This window comes from Perca fluviatilis, chromosome 14 (genome assembly GCF_010015445.1).
Source record: "Perca fluviatilis chromosome 14, GENO_Pfluv_1.0, whole genome shotgun sequence".
In the NCBI taxonomy this organism is placed as follows: Eukaryota; Metazoa; Chordata; class Actinopteri; order Perciformes; family Percidae; genus Perca; species Perca fluviatilis.
Window position 1 is genome coordinate 28,004,958 of NC_053125.1, and position 19,034 is coordinate 28,023,991.

General features: G+C 43.3%; 2 protein-coding genes across 2 annotated transcripts in view; both read right to left on the minus strand.

Annotated features, from left to right (window-relative positions):
• Positions 1-7,568, minus strand: part of LOC120572574 (cilia- and flagella-associated protein 251-like) — a 33,872-nt gene extending 26,304 nt beyond the window's left edge. The window contains exons 1-2 of the mRNA XM_039821898.1: positions 7,324-7,568; positions 727-1,760 (exon numbers count right to left, since the gene is read on the minus strand). Coding sequence (XP_039677832.1) covers positions 727-1,722 — 996 coding nt within the window. The 5' untranslated portion in view covers positions 1,723-1,760; positions 7,324-7,568. The remainder of the gene's footprint in view (positions 1-726; positions 1,761-7,323) is intronic.
• Positions 7,569-11,862: 4,294 nt separating this feature from the next.
• LOC120572275 (FH2 domain-containing protein 1-like) overlaps positions 11,863-19,034 on the minus strand; it is a 51,147-nt gene continuing 43,975 nt past the window's right edge. Inside the window, exons 14-15 of the mRNA XM_039821512.1 lie at positions 16,390-17,912; positions 11,863-12,567 (exon numbers count right to left, since the gene is read on the minus strand). Coding sequence (XP_039677446.1) covers positions 11,958-12,567; positions 16,390-17,912 — 2,133 coding nt within the window. The 3' untranslated portion in view covers positions 11,863-11,957. The remainder of the gene's footprint in view (positions 12,568-16,389; positions 17,913-19,034) is intronic.

The following is a 19,034-nucleotide window of genomic DNA, read 5'->3' on the forward strand; positions in this document are numbered from 1 at the left end:
GTCGATTTAATTATTACTATTTATTACTGTCTTTCTCTGCAGATCTCAACATCTTGAAGTTTTTCTACTAACAAGCTGGAATCAGAGAATTTTACTTTATTTTTTCCCATTAATGACTCAAACTGATTAACCGATTAATCGATTGATTTGGTAGTTGACAACTAAACGTCCTCCGCTGCAGCAGCAGCTGTCGTGTTGAAAGCCATCTGTGTGTGGGTGTGTGTGTGTGTCTGCGCGCATGTGTGCGTGCGTGTGTGTCTGTGTGTGCTTGTGCGTGCAGCAGCAGCTGTCGTGTTGAAAGCCATCTGTGTGTGTGTGTGTGTGTGTCTGCGTGCGTGCGCGCGCGTCTGCGTGCGCGTGTTTGCGCGTGTGTGTTTGCGCGTATGTGTGCGTTCATGTGTGTGTGCATGTGTGCGTCCGTGTGTGTCTGTGTGTCTGCGTGTCTGTGTGTCTGCGTGCGTGCGCGTTTGTGTGTGTGCATGTGTGTGTGTGCGTGTATCTGTGTGCGCGCGTGTGTGTGTGTGTGTGTGTGTGTATCTGTGTGTGCGCATGTGTGTGTGTATCTGTGTGTGCGCGTGTGTGCGCATGTGTGTGTGTGTGTGTGTATCTGTGTGTGCGCATGTGTGTGTGTGTCTGTGTGTGTGTGTGTGTGAGTGCGTGCGTGTATCTGTGTGTGTGTGCGTGTGTGTACGTGCGTGAGTGCTGTCGTGTAGAAAGCCGTCTTACCTGCAGGTGAAGAGAAGGTGATGTCACATCTGCGTTCTCCTCTTCCTCTCTTTCACTCATGTTTACCTCCTCCTCTTCCTCCTCTGCTCCTCTAGTGGGTCCTTGCTCCTCCGTCCACGCGATCCGATTGGCCGTCTCCAGGTGGGCGGTGCCAAACGGCTCGGACGACGGACAGGACTCGTCCTCCATCGAAACTATGGCGACCCGAACCTCCTTCTCCTCCTCTTCCTCGCCTCCTCTTCCTCGGCACGGAGAGGTGGAGAGGAGAGGAAAAGAGGGGGAGGAGGAGGAGGAGGAAGAGAGCGCAGTGTGTCGGCCGAGGACTTTGTCTTTGGCAGCTGCCTTCGTCTTCGTCATCTCCATCTCCATCTCCTCCTCCTCCTCCTCTTCTTCCTCTTCTTCAGTCGTCCTGGATGGAGTTTGTAGCGCTCTGTCCTTCTCCTCCTCCTCTTCCTCCTCCTCCTCTTCTGTTGTCCTGGATGGAGTTTGTAGCGCTCTGTCCTTCTCCTCCTCTTCCTTCTCCTCTTCTTCTTCTTCTGTCATCCTGGATGGAGTTTGTAGCGCTCTGTCCTTCTCCTCCTCCTCTTCCTCCTCCTCCTCTTCAGTCGTCCTGGATGGAGTTTGTAGCGCTCTGTCCTTCTCCTCCTCCTCTTCCTCCTCCTCCTCTTCTGTTGTCCTGGATGGAGTTTGTAGCGCTCTGTCCTTCTCCTCCTCTTCCTCCTCCTCTTCTTCTTCTTCTGTCATCCTGGATGGAGTTTGTAGCGCTCTGTCCTTCTCGTCCTCTTCCTCTTCTTCTGTCGTCCTGGATGGAGTTTGAAGCATTCGGTCCTCCTCCTCCTCTTCTTCTTCTTCTTCTTCAGTCGTCCTGGATGGAGTTTGTAGCGCTCTGTCCAACTCCTCCTCTTCCTCCTCTTCCTCTGTCATTCGGGATGGAGTTTGTAGTGTTTGGTCCCTCTCCTCTTCCTCCTCTCTCCTTTCGTGGCGCTCTCCGTCCATCTTTCGTTCGTCACACAGCAGCAGAACAAAGAAGCATCCTTAAAAAGACCCAAACATCAACATTAAATAAGCCTTTAGCAGCTAAAGAAACAGATACAGTATAAAACAGCCCCCCCACATCATCACATACCCTTCACCATACCCCCCCCACATCATCACATACCCTTCATGGTATGGTATGGTGAAGGGTATGTGATGATAGTGAGGTATGTGATGATGTGGGGGTGGTGAAGGTATGTGTGGTATGGTGAGGTGGTATGTGTGTGTGTGGGGGGGTGGTGAGGTATGTTGAGGGGATGTGTGATGTGTGGGGGGTTATGGTGAAGGGTATGTGATGATGTGGGGGTATGGTGAAGGGGGTATGTGATGATGTGGGGTTGGTGAAGGGTATGTGATGTGGTGGGGGTATGGTGAAGGGGTATGTATGTGTGGGGGGTATGGTGAAGGGTATGTGATGTGATGTGTTGGGGGTTTGTTGGGGTGTTTTGGTGGTTGTGATGATGTGGGGGTTGGTGAAGGGTTGTGATGTGGGGGTATGGTGAAGGGTATGTGTGTGGGTATGGTGAAGGTTGTGATGTGTGGGGGTATGGTGAGGTTGTGTGTGTGGGGGTATGTTGGTGAAGGGTATGTGTGATGTGTGGGGGGTATGGTAAGGGTATGTGTGTGTGGGGGTATGGTGAGGGTATGTGATGTGTGGGGGTATGGTGAGGGTATGTGATGTGTGGGGGTTGGTGAAGGTTATGTGATGTGTGGGGGTATGGTGGAAGGGTATGTGATGTGTGGGGGTATGGTGAGGGGTATGTGATGATGTGGGGGGTATGGTGAGGGTATGTGATGATGTGGGGGTATGGTGAAAGGGTATGTGATGTGTGGGTATATGGTGAAGGGTATGTGATGATGTGGGGGTATGGTGAAAGGGTGTTGTGATGATGTGGGGGGTATGGTGAAGGGTATGTGATGATGTGGGGGTATGGTGAAGGGTATGTGATGTGTGGGGGTATGGTGAAGGGTATGTGATGTGTGGGGGTATGTGGGGGTATGTGATGTGTGGGGGTATGGTGAAGGGTGTATGTGATGTGTGGGGTATGGTGGAAGGGGTATGTGATGATGTGGGGGGTATGGTGAAGGGTTGTGATGATGTGGGGGTATGGTGAAGGGTATGTGATGTGTGGGGTATGTGAAGGGTATGTGATGATGTGGGGTATGGTGAAGGTATGTGATGATGTGGGGTATGGTGAGGTGTGTGTGTGGGGGATGGTGAAGTGTGTGTGTGGGGGTTGGTGAGGGTTGTGTGTGGGGGGTGATGTGTGTGGGGGAGGTGATTGTGATGTGTGGTAGGTGAGGTATGTGTGTGGGGGGTATGGTGAAGGGTGTTGGGTGTGTGGGGGTTGGTGGAAGGGTATGTGATGTGTGGGGTATGGTGAAGGGGTATGTGATGATGTGGGGGTATGGTGAAGGGTATGTGTGTGGGGGTATGTGAAGGGGTATGTGATGTGTGGGGGTATGGTGAGGGTATGTGATGTGTGGGGGTATGGTGAAGGGTATGTGTGTGGGGGGTATGTGAAGGGTATGTGATGATGTTGGGGGGTATGGTGAAGGGTATGTGATGATGTGGGGGTTGGTGAAGGGTATGTGATGTGTGGGGGTATGGTGAAGGGTATGTGATGATGTGGGGGTATGGTGAGAGGGTATGTGATGATGTAAGTATAGTTGAAGGGTATGTGATGTGTGGGGGGTATGGTGAAGGGTATGTGGATGTGTGGGGGTATGGTGAAGGGTATGTGATGATGTGTGGGGGGGTATGGTGAGGGTATGTGATGATGTGGGGGTATGGTGAAGGGTTGTGTGTGTGGGGGTATGTGAAGGGGTATGTGTGATGTGGGTGGTGAAGGTATGTGGGGTATGGAGGATATTGGATAATAGGTATAATTTAATATATAAATATTTGTATGTGTTAGTTTATTATGAGTATTTTATAATTAAATGGTAAATATTAGATAAAATATTAAAATATGGTATGGTAGTTTAGTTGTATAATTTTAAGTATAATATATATGAGTATAATGATATGTATTTAGTATATGTGATATATAATGTATTAAGTATATGAAGTATTATAGTATATGTATATAAATATATTGTATTGAAGTATAATATATAATAAGTAATTAATATATAAAGTATATTAAATAGTATAAATGAATGTTAATAATAAAGTTATTATTGTTTATTAGTATTGTTAAGTAATAATTGTATATTTGGTTTGTTGTGTAAATTGTATATGGTTTAATGTGTATATTATAGTGTTATATGTGTGTTTTTTATTGTATTTTTTTATATGTGTTTGTATATAGATTATTATTTAATTTGTTTGTTTGTTGTTTTGAAATATAAAGTATTAAATTTTTTATATAATAATATAATGTTAAAGGTTATTTTTGTAAAATTAATTATTGTTTAAATATTGTTGTATATTATATTGTATAGTATTGAGTATAATTAAATTATATGTATTAGTTATAATGTATTTAATTTATTGTATAATTAGGTGTAGTATAGTTTATAGTGTTTTTTGTGTATTATAAGTAAAATTAAGTATTAAATTATAATTAAAGTATAAATTAAATGTTAAAGTATTTGTTGTTGTTGTTAAGTATAATTAAGTATAATGTTTAAGTATAATTAGTTGTTTAGTGTTAAAATTATAAAGTATTGTATATAGTAATTAATATAATGTAAGTAATTAAGAGTTTAGTATATTAGTATATTGAGTATATTAGTTGTGTTATTAGTTATTAGAATTATAGTTTTAGTATAATTAATTATGTTGTTAGTAAATTAAAATGTTATAAAGTGTTTATTATATATTAAAGTGATTAGAATTGTTGTTTAGTTGTTGGTGAGTTTTGTGTGTGTGTAGGATGGTGAAGGGTATGTGATGATGTGGGGGGTTGGTGAGGGGTTGTGATGATGGGGGGTATGTGAGGTATGTGTGTGTGGGGTATGGTGAAAGGTATGTGATGTGTGGGGGTATGGTGAAGGTATGTGATGTGTGGGTTAGTGAAAGGGTATGTGTGATGATGGGGGTATGGTGAAAGGGTATGTGATGTGTGTGGGGGTTGGTAAGGGTATGTGATGTGTGGGGGTATGGTGGAAAGGGTATGTGATGATGGGGGTATAGTGAAGGGTGTATGTGATGATGTGGGGGTATGGTGAAGGGTATGTGATGATGTGGGGGGTATAGTTGAAGGTATGTGTGTGTGGGGTATGGTGAAAGGGGTATGTGATGATGTGGGGGGTGAAGGTATGTGTATGATGTGGGGTATGGTAGGGTATGTGATGTGGGGGTATGTGAAGGGTATGTGATGTGTGGGTTGGTGAAGGGGTATGTGATGTGGGGTATAGTGAAGGGTATGTGATGTGTGGGGTATGGTGAAGGGTATGTGTGTGTGGGGGTATGGTGAGGGGTTGTGTGTGTGGGGATGGTTGAGTATGTGTGTGTGGGTATGGTGAGGGTATGTTTGTGGGGGTATGGTGAAGGGTTTATTGTGGGGGGTATGGTGAGGTATGTATGTGTGGGGGTATGGTGAAGGGTATGTGATGTGTGGGGTATGGTAAGGGTATGTGATGTGTGGGGTATGGTGAAGGGTATGTGATGTGTGGGGGTATGGTGAGGGGTATGTGATGTGGGGGTATGGTGGGGTATGTGATGTGTGGGGTATGGTGAAGGGTATGTGATGTGTGGGGGGTATGGTGAAGGGTATGTGATGATGTAGTATGGTGAAGGGTATGTGATGATGTGGGGGTATGGTGAAGGGTATGTGATGATGTGGGGGGTATGGTGAAGGGTATGTGATGATGTGGGGGTATGGTGGAAGGGTATGTGATGATGTGGGGTATGGTGAAGGGTATGTGATGATGTGGGGTATATGGTGAAGGGTATGTTTGATGATGTGGGGTATGGTGAAAAGGGTATGTGATGATGTGGGGGTTATGGTGAAGAGGGTATGTGATGATGGGGGGTATGGTGAAGGGGTATGTGATGTTTGGGGGTATGGTGAAGGGTATGTGATGATGTGGGGTATGGTGAAGGGTATGTGATGATGGGGGGGTATGGTGAAGGGTATGTGATGATGGGGGGGTATGGTGAAGGGTATGTGATGATGTGGGGGCCATATTATCAGGATGCATAGTATCTGGATCCATGAAATAACTGGCCTTTAAAAATAAACATCTGCCTGCCTCTATGGGAATCTAACATAGGGGTGGACTGACTTGTGTTGCCAGCAGTTTAGACATTAATGGCTGTGTGTTGAGTTATTTTGAGGGGACAGCACATTTACACTATTATACAAGCTGGACACTTAATACTTTACATTGTAGCAAAGTGTAATTTCTTCAGTGTTGTCCCATTAAAAGATATAATGAAATATTTACTAAAATGTGAGGGGTGTACTCACTTTTGTGAGATACTGTATTTCCTTCTCAGAAGTTGGTTTAGACCAAAAACAGCTAAAAGAGAGAGAATATTGGACTGATATTTATCAGGTGGACACAAACTCAAAGACTCCAAAAGCCAGATTTTCATGGTGTCAGAAAAACAGCCTATTTTATCCGATAGGCTTTTTAAAGATGAAGTATAATATCACATACATTTGGGGGGTAATATTTTTCTGACACTGACTTTTTAATCTCATGTCTGTACCTTAAGCGCGAAGCTAGGACGGGAAAGCAAGTAGCTTTAGCTTAGCTTAGCATACAGACAGAGACAAACAGCTAGCCTGGCTGGCTTCAGACTTATTTTTTTCAACCTGGACCCTATTTTTCCTATGTTTTGTGTCTAAGTGACTGATGGGGTAAAACACATGTAAGTTTTGAGGTCTGATCCAGCTTGTATTTACCTTCTCAAAAGTGCTGTTTTTGCCGCTGACAGACTCAGATTAATATTCTAAGTGTCTGACAACATTATGGAAAGGATTTCTAAGGAGGTCCAACTTTCTGTTGAAGAGTAAGATCCTTTTTTTAATGGTAAAAACATGCGCGAAATTACGCTCGCTAAACCCACCAGACTCCATGTAAATAAACAGTGATTTCAGCATCGTATAATACACTTCATTCAAAGTCGACAGAAACTAAATAAAACTATGAAAAGCCGTATTGGGTCGTCTTTCCACTTTTCCAACCATCACAACTCTAGTTATGGTTGAAATAAACACATAGTTCACCGGTTTACATATGAGAATACGTTGGCTCTATACACGCTAAAAGTAGTGTTTTTTTAAATGGAGTCTGGTGGGCTTAGAGCTAGTGACTTCAGAGTTGTTTCTGGTTAAACAGAAAGGTCTCAAAGAGGTTTTAAAGGTCTATCTCTGTAGGGATCCTTTCCATAATGTTATCAGACACTTAGAATATTAATCTGAGTCTGTCAGCGGCAAAAAAAGCACTTTTAGTGGACCAAATAGACGATGCACTTTTGTCCCATTGGGTTACATTTCCTCAACACATAAAGTTCATCACAAATATTCAACATCAACACATCCTGAAGATGTGTGTGTATGTCTGTGTATGTGTGTGTGTGCGTGTGTCTAATAAATCACTCACCTTTTAAAAAAAAAACATTTCTCCGCCAGGACTTTAAATTTTAAACGCCGGGATTTCTTCTCTTTTCTTTCATCGTGCTATATTATAGCTAAAAAGAAAATCCAACTCCGCTACTTGACGTTAAACTTCACCTCTTCATATGTGTGTTGCATTTTAAATACTTTGTTTCCTATCACAAACTACACACACTAAACTTTTTCTCTCTCTCCGCTACTTCGTTCTTGCACATGGAGCGTTTGTTTGGCGCGCTTCGATGACGTCACATACCTTGTTTACGTTACCCGCGTAACAAAAAAAAAAAGAAATATAATACGCCTCCCTTTTTGGTATTTTTTTTAGGGGGGGGGGGTTATTGACAGGATAGCAAATTATTAATATGTAGTTATTTTAATTTTTTTTATATTATATTATAAAGCGAGACTAAGGCTGTCCCTAATGATTAAAGGCAGAAATGAGAGAGAGAGAGAGACAGAGAGAGAGAGACAGAGAGAGGGGGAGATACAGAGACAGAGAGAGAGAGACAGAGAGAGAGGGAGACAGAGAGAGAGACAGAGACAGAGGTAGAGAGAGGGAGAGCGAAAGAAAGACAGACAAAGAAAGAACAGAGAGAGAGGGAGGGAGGGAGACAGAGAGGGAGGTAGAGAGAGAGAGAGCGAGAGACAGAGAAAGAACAGAGACAGAGACAAAGGTAGAGAGAGGGAGAGAGAGAGAGAGACAGACAAAGAAAGAACAGAGAGAGAGAGGGAAACAGAGAGAGAGGGAGGGAGACAGAGACAAAGGTAGAGAGAGGGAGAGAGAGAGAGACAGACAAAGAAAGAACAGAGAGAGAGAGAGAGAGGGAAACAGACGGAGGTAGAGAGAGAGAGAGACAAAGAACAGACAGAGAGAAAACAGAGAGAGAGAGAGAGAGGGAGGTATAGAGAGAGGGAGACATAGGGAGGTAGAGAGAGAGAGAGAGAGACAAAGAACAGACAGAGAGAAAACAGAGAGAGAGAGAGGGAGGTATAGAGAGAGGGAGACATAGGGAGGTAGAGAGAGAGTGTCAGACAAAGAAAGAACAGAGAGAGAGAGAAAGAGAGATAACAGAGAGATAACAGAGACAGAGAGAGAGAGACAGAGAGATAACAGAGAGAGAACAGAGAGAGAGAGAGAGAGACAGACAGAGGGAGGTGTAGAGAGAGAGAATAATAATCTTTGGAAAAAAAATAAAATCTAAACAAAATGAATTGCCAACAAAAGAAGACAGTCGTTTCTTCTGATGAACAGAAACACAGGGTGTGAGATGGAGGAATAATGTTTTATTTAGTTATAAGTACATATATATATATATATATATATATCAAATATGAACTTTAGACATACATAAATAGAGACACATACACATACAAATATCCTCATATGAACAAACAATTGTTACTGCTGACTTCTCCCAGTGAGCTAGAAACTGTTCGGAGACTCTTTAAATATCTCTTCGTCTCAACCAATCAAACTTCATCATTCTGTGATTTGTTTAAAAAAAAAAAATATAATAAAATACAATCATATGTTTTCTATTTTAATCACAGCCCGATGTACAGATATTCCTCAGCTTTGTTAGTGAAGTTAAAAGGTGCAGAATCTAAATTTTAAGACATTCAAAAATTAATTTTTTTTTTTTTTTAATGCTGCGTTCCAGACACTCAAAACGTTAGCCCGTAAGTTACGACTTCAAGTCACGACTCGCGACTTGGTAAGCGCTCCAGGCAAAGTCACGACAAGCCCTTCTAGCTCCCATACTAGCTAGCGTTAGCTAGCGTTAGCAGGGCCGGCCTCTAGACTTTCGGGGGACCCAAAGCAGGATTTGGTTTGGGGGGACTCTCCACATTGTAACACCAACTTGTGTATTGTAAATATTAGTTTAAGCACTCATCATGTGCAAATATGCATTTAAAGACTAATGTGAGACCCTATTAGCAGCAACGCTATCTTTAAATAAACCGGCTCTGTTATGAGCTCTACTGTGGGACACTTCAAGCGCTCTTGGGGGCCCCCTCTGGTAGCCACGGGGCCCTAAGCAGCCGCTTAGTTCGTTTATGGGTCTGGCCGGCTCTGAGCGTTAGCTAGCGGCTACCTACCGTTGACGTTAGCTAGCGCTAGCTTATACTAGCGATGTCTAGTCGGCAACATGTTTTGGGCTTCGTTTAATAAACATAACCTGTAGTAGTACACAATCGCATGTGTATTGATTTGATTACAATGTGAGGAATTACTTTACGTTGCCTATTTCTATTTATTTCTATTTCTCACCGTTAATCACCGGCCATTGTTGTCTATGTGTGAAGTCAAAAACTGTAACTGGGAGTTACAACCATCTGGTACCAGTTCATGGGGTAGTAAGTTACAGGTTTTGACTGCCGTTCCAGGGCGCTTTCACAGGGAGAAGGTTGTGAAAACAGGAGTTACGAGTTGCCTTGAACGCAGCATTAATCTGGAGGAGACGGAGGAAACACACTGCAGAAACCCACAGCTTTTTAATGAAAAATCTCCTTACACGTTTATGAATGCTGACATTTCTCTCCTTTCCTAGATCTCACCTTGAAAAAAAACTTCAAATTTGACCCATTTTCAAAAAGTTTTTTATATCTATGTATTGAATTTGGGTGTGTTATTAAATTTTATAGCGTTTTAAATAAAAATATGATAAAAAAATGTTGGAAAAAGTGGCCGGGTTGGCTCAGCGGGTGGAGCAGGCGCACGTATACTTGGAGGTTTATGCCTCGACACAGAGGTCCAGGGTTCGAGTCCGACCTGTGACGATATCCTGCATGTCTTCCCCCCCTCTCTCTCACCTAAGCTGTCCTGTCGATTAAAGGCGAAAAAAGCCCTCCCCCAAAAAATAAAATTAATTTAATTTAAAAAGTGCTAAAAAAATTGACAAAAAAACATTGGAAATTTGTGACAAAAAAAATTGGAAAAAATGTTAATTTATTTTTTGAAAAAAAGTGACCGACGTCGCCAAAAAGTTTTTAATTTGAAATTTTGACCCTGAAAAAAATAATCTTTGAAAAAAAATTAAAATAAAAATTAAAAAAATAAAAATTTGGAAAAATGTTAATTTATTTTTTGAAAAAAAGTGACCGACGTCGCCAAAAAGTTTTTAATTTGAAATTTTGACCCTGAAAAAAATAATCTTTGAAAAAAAATTAAAATAAAAATTAAAAAAATAAAAATTTGGAAAAATGTGCAGAAAAATCGACAAAAACAAAAAAATGACAAAAAAATTTAACTTCACCAAAAAAAAAAAAATGTTTTAATTTTATAATTTTGACCCAGAAATAATAATAGTTAGATGGTGGTTAGTTGGTACCACGCTGTTAGGAAAAGGAAATGACGCATAAACAGTAATGTGTCATCTTAGTGAGGTTTAATTCCCTTTACGGTATATTCCTACAGAGTTTTTCCATCACATTACATGCTCCAGAGCAGTGTTTCTCAAATGGGGGTACGTGTCCCCCTAGGGGTCCTCTGGAGGACTGCAGGGGGTACGTGTCCCCCCTAGGGGTCCTCTGGAGGACTGCAGGGGGTACGTGTCCCCCTAGGGGTCCTCTGGAGGACTGCAGGGGGTACGTGTCCCCCTAGGGGTCCTCTGGAGGACTGCAGGGGGTACGTGTCCCCCTAGGGGTCCTCTGGAGGACTGCAGGGGGTACCTGAGATATTTAACTAAATGTTTAATAGTTACGAGGCTGTTGTCCAGAACATTGTTCCTCTTTATGGAGACTTTTCCTACCAAAAATGTGACCTTTGTGTCTCCTTCTTTGGACCTAATCTATCCTTCCTTCTACTGTCCTTCTACTTTTTACAAGTTTCTCGCTTTTTTCTTCTTATGTCACTGTTTTTGAAGTTTTTGATACTATTTTGACCTATTCTTGCCTTACTTCCTCCCTTCTTTCTAAGTTCTAGTCTTTTTTTGTACAGTTTTTGTCTCTTTTTCTCATCAGCATTTAAATTTTTTTTAATTAGTAAATCTAGCGCTGACAGCGCTGTACTGTTCCTCTTTATAGAGACTTGTTATTCTACTTTTTACAAGTTTCTCGCTTTTTTCTTCTTATGTCACTGTTTTTGAAGTTTTTGATACTATTTTGACCTATTCTTGTCTTACTTCGTCCCTTCTTTCTAAGTTCTAAGTTTTAGTCTTTTTTTTTTTTACAGTTTTTGTCTCTTTTTCTCATCAGCATTTAAATGTTTTTTAATTACAAGGCTGTTGTGTAGTAAATCTATCGCTGACAGCGCTGTACTGTTCCTCTTTATAGAGACTTGTTATTCTACTTTTTACTTTTTTTGAAGTTATGTCACTGTTTTTGAAGTTTGTGATACTATTTTGACCTATTCTTGTCTTACTTCCTCCCTTCTTTCTACCATCTTTTTCCAAGTCTCTTTCTCATCAGCATTTAAATGTGTTTTCCAGGTCCAAGGCTGTTGTTTAGTAAATCTATCGCTGACAGCGCTGTACTGTTCCTCTTTATAGAGACTTGTTATTCTACCAGAAATGATTAGCGCTGGTCAGGGGGGGTACATGGCTTAAAGAAACAACTCAAAAGGGAGTACATTATTGAAAATAAGTTTGAGAACCACTGCTCTAGACGTTTATCTTTTTCTCATCTCCAGCTCGGCCTGGCCGACTTGTCGGAGAAGATGCCTCCGCTGTCGTCCCGCCCGCCGTGGCCTTTAGGGGGCACCGGCGGGACTCGGCGAGGACTGGCCCTGGCGCTCTGAGACCCCGTCAGCGAGGAAGAGGAGGAGGAGGACGGGTTGAGGAGGTCTGCGGACCGGGGGACTCTCAGCGAGCCCGCTCGGGTGAGAGAAGTGACGCGTGGCGAAGAGGAGGATTTAGAGGACGAGTCTGAGACGGTGGCGTGCGCTTGTCTGAAGAAAGACGAGGCCGTGCTTCGGGCGAAACCTTGAAGCGAGGAAGATGAGCTGGCTTTGTGTAACGGGATAGGGATAGCGCTGGCGCTGCGGCCGGCTACTGCTGCGTTCTGAGAAAGCGACCGCAGCGTGGAGCGACATATCTTCTCCTCCGGGGGCGCTCTGGGCTTCGCTGAGGGCTTCCTGACTGACGGCTTCCTGACTGACGGCTTCCTCGGCGAGTCCTGCTGCTGGCTCGGCTCTCGGGCGGAGACCTTCGGGTCCGCGGACTCCTTGGAGAAGCTGGAGCGGCGAGATGAAGGAGCAGTCGACGACCTCTCTGCTCGCCTCAGGGGCGCGCTGTTGAGGTTGAAACAGAGTTAACCTTCGGTTAATGCGCATGCACAGCAGTGAAATTTCAGCATCATTTCAGCATACCTAAGATTACAAGCGGTAAGTGTTGGTGCACTGTAAAATATTACATTATTACCCATTTAGTTATTTCCACTTATTTCTTATTTTTAACTGAACGAGCTTATACAAGTTGTGGATTTTGAACTCAACTTTATGAGTTTTTGAAAGTTAAACTTGCATTTATTCGTTGGGTTGACTATTTAAAAAAATGTATGTGTTGATTGAACTAAGGTATGTAAGTTAAGTTATCAACCAATTGCAGTCAGGACTGCAACTGGTTCAATGGATGGCCAATTCCCATGATGCAAGGCGGTAAATAGAGTTTTGTTAAAATTTGCTGAAAAGTTGTTGTTTGTTCAAAATACAAATGTAACTTTATGAATTCTGTTTATTAAACGTGTGTTTAGAATGTAGTGTTTTGTTGCCTGGTAATTGTCATTGTTGTGCTGGTTTACATTTGTAACCATGAGTTAAGTGACTGTTACGTTTGATAAGAGGTGGAGTATTACAGTGTTAGACGTTGAGCAGTAATAGGCTTTCTTCAGCCATTATTCTGCGGCGTGTCACTTCACTAGCGGCCATTTTATGTCAAGTGACACAAGATCAGCAGAGAGGCCGCTATTTTGCAAGCAAAACAGGCTATAATGGCATTATGTCTATGTCTACATATGTCTATGTCTATGTCTACATACAGTGCCTTGCGAAAGTATTCGGCCCCCTTGAACTTTTCTACCTTTTGCCACATTTCAGGCCTCAAACATAAAGATATAAAGCTGTAATTTTTTGTGAAGAATCAACAACAAGTGGGACACAATCATGAAGTGGAACAAAATTTATTGGATATTTCAAACCTTTTAAAACAAATAAAAAACTGAAATATTGGGCGCAAAATTATTCAGCCCCCTTAAGTTAATACTTTGTAGCGCCACCTTTTGCTGCGATTACAGCTGTAAGTCGCTTGGGGTATGTCTCTATCAGTTTTGCACCGCGAGACTGACATTTTTGCCCATTCCTCCTTGCCAAAACAGCTCGAGCTCAGTGAGGTTGGATGGAGAGCGTTTGTGAACAGCAGTTTTCCGTTCTTTCCACAGATTCTCGATTGGATTCAGGTCTGGACTTTGACTTGGCCATTCTAACACCTGGATATGTTTATTTGTGAACCATTCCATTGTAGATTTTGCTTTATGTTTTGGATCATTGTCTTGTTGGAAGACAAATCTCCGTCCCAGTCTCAGGTCTTTTGCAGACTCCATCAGGTTTTCTTCCAGAATGGTCCTGTATTTGGCTCCATCCATCTTCCCATCAATTTTAACCATCTTCCCTGTCCCTGCTGAAGAAAAGCAGGCCCAAACCATGATGCTGCCACCACCATGTTTGACAGTGGGGATGGTGTGTTCAGGGTGATGAGCTGTGTTGCTTTACCGCCAAACAAAACGTTTGCATTGTTGCCAAAAGTTCGATTTTGGTTTCATCTGACCACAGCACCTTCTTCCACATGTTTGGTGTGTCTCCCAGGTGGCTTTTGGCAAACTTTTAACGACACTTTTTATGGATATCTTTAAGAAATGGCTTTCTTCTTGCCACTCTTCCATAAAGGCCAGATTTGTGCAGTATACAACTGATTGTTGTCCTATGGACAGAGTCTCCCACCTCAGCTGTAGATCTCTGCAGTTCATCCAGAGTGATCATGGGCCTCTTGGCTGCATCTCTGATCAGTCTTCTCATTGTATGAGCTGAAAGTTTAGAGGGACGGCCGGGTCTTAGATTTGTAGTGGTCTGATACTCCTTCCATTTCAATATTATCGCTTGCACAGTGCTCCTTGGGATGTTTAAAGCTTGGGAAATCTTTTTGTATCCAAATCCGGCTTTAAACTTCTCCACAACAGTATCTCGGACCTGCCTGGTGTGTTCCTTGTTCTTCATGATGCTCTCTGCGCTTTACACGGACCTCTGAGACTATCACAGAGCAGGTGCATTTATACGGAGACTTGATTACACAGCTGGATTCTATTTATCATCATTAGTCATTTAGGTCAACATTGGATCATTCAGAGATCCTCACTGAACTTCTGGAGAGAGTTTGCTGCACTGAAAGTAAAGGGGCTGAATAATTTTGCCACCCACTTTTCAGTTTTTGTTTTTAAAAAGTTTGAAATAGCCAATGAATTTCGTTCCACTTCATAATTGGGACCCACTTGTTGTTGATTCTTTACAAAAAATTACAGTTTTATATCTTTATGTTTGAGGCCTGAAATGTGGCAAAAGGTCGAAACGTTCAAGGGGGCCGAATACTTTCGCAAGGCACTGTATGTCCATGTCTGCATATGTCTATGTCTGCATATGTCTATGTCTGCATATGTCTATGTCGGGGACTTTCAACTGTCCCCGACCTGGCTGTAACTCCATGTATTTTAAGTAAATGCACAAATATCTGTGTTTATACAATAATTTATGGAGGGGAGACATGGAAAAACAATTTTAGAAAGATGAAAATATATTTGGGCCCCACCAGGTAGGGGGGGTTGAGTTTTCCCATGTTATCCTATGATGGGCTGTGGGTTGTTAAGGGCACGTATTTGGATGTGCATGTGACCTAACCCACGTAAAAACCTAGTGAAACGACATTTTCCACAATAGAAACATGATATGAATGGGAAAACGTACTGTTCTAGTTATAAAAATAAAAACGGTTTTGTTCAAAGCTGAAAATGCAACTGTATTTGACAGAGGACAGGTGTAGGTTGCTAGTGACAACATATTAGCTTTCAGTGCGATACGATCATTGACATATATATATACATATATATATATATATATATATATATATATATATATATATATATGGACGGAGACCACGGAGAAGTCTCTTTTCCGGTGATCTCTTGCTTTACTGAGCAGCGTCCAACTGAGAGAGACAACGTAGATGTGACGTGAGCAACCTGTCTGAAAGTTGTAAGTCTTCTGGTAGCTGTGCCGAGAGAAATCTCAATCATTCCCAATCTTACAGAGACGGAGAGCGTAGGTATATGTAAGGAGATAACATAGGCACAGGCTAATTATTGATCACTAACATGCTAGTTAACATTAGCAATTAAACATAAACAGCTCTCTCTCTATCTGTTCTTTCTCTAGCTCGCTCCACCACTTTGTTTTATCTAACGTTAGCACCTCTCTCTCTCTCTCTCCCTCTCTCTGTTCTTTCTGTAGCTCGCTCCACCACTTTGTTTTATCTAACGTTAGCACCTCTCTCTCTCTCTCTCCCTCTCTCTGTTCTTTCTGTGCGCTCCACCACTTTGTTTTATCTAACGTTAGCACCTCTCTCTCTCTCTCTCCCTCTCTCTGTTCTTTCTGTAGCTCGCTCCACCACTTTGTTTTATCTAACGTTAGCACCTCTCTCTCTCTCTCTCTCTCTCTGTTCTTTCTCTAGCTCGCTCCACCACTTTGTTTTATCTAACGTTAGCACCTCTCTCTCTCTCTCTCTTGTTCTCTCTAGCTCGCTCCACCACTTTGTTTTATCTAACGTTAGCACCTCTCTCTCTCTCTCTCTCTCTCTCTGTTCTTTCTCTAGCTCGCTCCACCACTTTGTTTTATGTAACATTAGCACCTCTCTCTCTATATATATATATATCTGTTCTTTCTCTGTGTACATAGGAAAAGTCTTAGATCTTTGAGTTCAGCTCATGAAAAATGGGGGCCAAAAACAAAAAAAGTGTTGCGTTTATAATTTTTGTTCAGTGTAAATGAAAATGTAAAACTATTTATAACAACCTTGGGTTGGTGACGGCAGCCGCTGCTGCAGCGCGCTGGAGGAGCCCCCGCTGGAGGCCAGGGGGTTTCTCCGGACGTCTGCCCAGGAACGGAGCACCTCGGCTGGGTCTGGAGATGGGCACGACGCGCCTCATGTCCTGGTGCTCCGAGCTGGTGAGGGTTCGGACAGACCTGCATTTGTTAGCGTCGGAGGCGGGTTTCATCCCAGCGAGTCGAGCTTTCGAGGTATGATTGGCTGTTTTGGACGATGATTCTTCCTTTTCATTGGTGCAAGAAACCGCTTCTGTGTTCTCATTGGTCGCGAGACGGGAAGCGGTCTCGTTTCTGCTTCTGTCGTCTGCTTCCTCCCTTCGTCGATTGGCTGTCTCCGTAGCGTCCTCCGAGGTAGCTGTGGTGAGAGCCGGCGCGTCATTGGCTGACGAAGGCTGCGTCGGGCGCCACGCGGGGGACTGGGCAGGACGTGACGGGTCGTCGCAACGGGACGCGGGCACCGGTTGGCTGCTGATGGGCACAGACGCTGGCTTCTCATTGGCCGGCTGAGGTTCTGAAGGCGTGCGATTGGCCGGGGGAGAAGACGCTTGCTGATTGTCGCTCCTACGCTGATCCTGCTCAGTTTGCGCGTGCGTGTCGTCAGCGTGCGTGAGCTCGCCGGCCGCCTCGCACACACCCGCCACGCACCAAACGGCCACCTTTTCCTCCGATCCCTCGTCTTCCTCGCCAGAACATTTTTCCGCGTTCTTCTGCACCTTCGTGTCCGCTCGCTCTTCTTCTTCCACATCTGTGATCGCCACGTCGTCCCGGTGAGATCCGCGGCGGTGAACGGCGTTGCGGCTGGTCCCGGCGGTGACTTCATCGAACGCTTTCAGCTCAGGCACCAACGTGCGTTTCTCTAAAACCACAGACATGGCGCCCATAGTCGTAGAAGCGTTGAGTTCGATCCGTTCGCTCAAATCCTGATCGGCTTGGCTCGTTCTCCCTTTCAAAAGAAGCGTTCCCAGTCGACCCTCGCCATTGTTGTTGTTGTGGTCGGACTGCTGGTTCGAATCAGAGGTAGCGTTCACTGTAACTTTACTTGCGGGATTGATGGATCGATGATTCTGGGTAGCATCGTCGCTGAGGTAAGTGGCGGTTGTACGGTTTGCGTTTTGTTCGCTGAAAAGAGTCTTGGGAGGCGAGTAGGAGGTTTGCGGCGCCATCGGGCCGGCCTGAGGCTGCTTGTTTTGGGGGAAGCTGCACGTTGGGACCGTTTCCGAGAGTCCTGGAGTTCTACGTTTGGGCGAGGCTGATAGAAAAGCTGTCTTAGCCGCTTTTGCGTCAGGTTTAGCCATCCCCAGGAACGTGCTCAGCTCGCGGTCAGCAGCGATGAACTCCGAGCTAAGTGGAGAGTTTCGGGAGCGTCGCGTGCGGCACTTCGGGCTCAGGAGCTCCGCCAGCAGCGCGGCGGCGGCGGCATCGTCGTGTCGTGACGCGGCGGCCGACATGTTCGTCTCGCTGCTGTAGCGCAGCCCGAATGCTCCGGCGACCTGCGACAGAAACACAATCAGAATCACAATCAGAAACACAACCAGAATCACAATCACAATCACAATCACAATCAGAATCACAATCAGAAACACAATCAGAATCACAATCAGAAACACAACCAGAATCAGAAACACAATCACAACCAGAATCACAATCACAATCAGAAACACAATCACAATCACAATCAGAATCACAATCAGAAACACAATCAGAAACACAATCAGAATCACAATCAGAATCAGAAACACAATCACAATCAGAATCACAATCAGAAACACAATCACAATCAGAAACACAATTAGAAACACAATCAGAATCACAATCAGAAACACAATCAGAAACACAATCAGAATCACAATCAGAAACACAATCACAATCAGAATCACAATCAGAAACACAACCAGAATCAGAAACACAATCAGAATCACAATCAGAAACACAATCACAATCAGAATCACAATCAGAAACACAATCACAATCAGAAACACAATCAGAAACACAATCACAATCAGAAACACAATCAGAAACACAATCAGAATCACAATCAGAAACACAATCAGAATCACAATCAGAAACACAACCAGAATCAGAAACACAATCACAATCAGAATCACAATCAGAAACACAATCAGAATCACAATCACAATCAGAAACACAATCACAATCAGAAACACAATCAGAAACACAATCAGAATCACAATCAGAATCACAATCAGAAACACAACCAGAATCACAACCAGAAACACAACCAGAAACACAACCAGAATCACAACCAGAATCACAACCACAATCAGAATCACAATCAGAAATACAATCAGAATCACAATCAGAAACACAATCAGAATCACAATCAGAATCACAACCAGAATCACAACCAGAATCACAACCAGAATCAGAAACACAATCACAATCAGAAATACAATCAGAATCACAATCAGAAACACAATCACAATCAGAATCACAGTCAGAATCACAATCAGAATCATAGTCAGAATCAGAATCAGAAACGGGTTTATCGCCACAATAAGTTACATTTATGTGGAATTTGCCTTGGTCCTTACTAGTCAAAACAGATGTCTCTGTGTGTGTGTGTATGTCTTTCTGTGTGTGTTTGTGTGTGT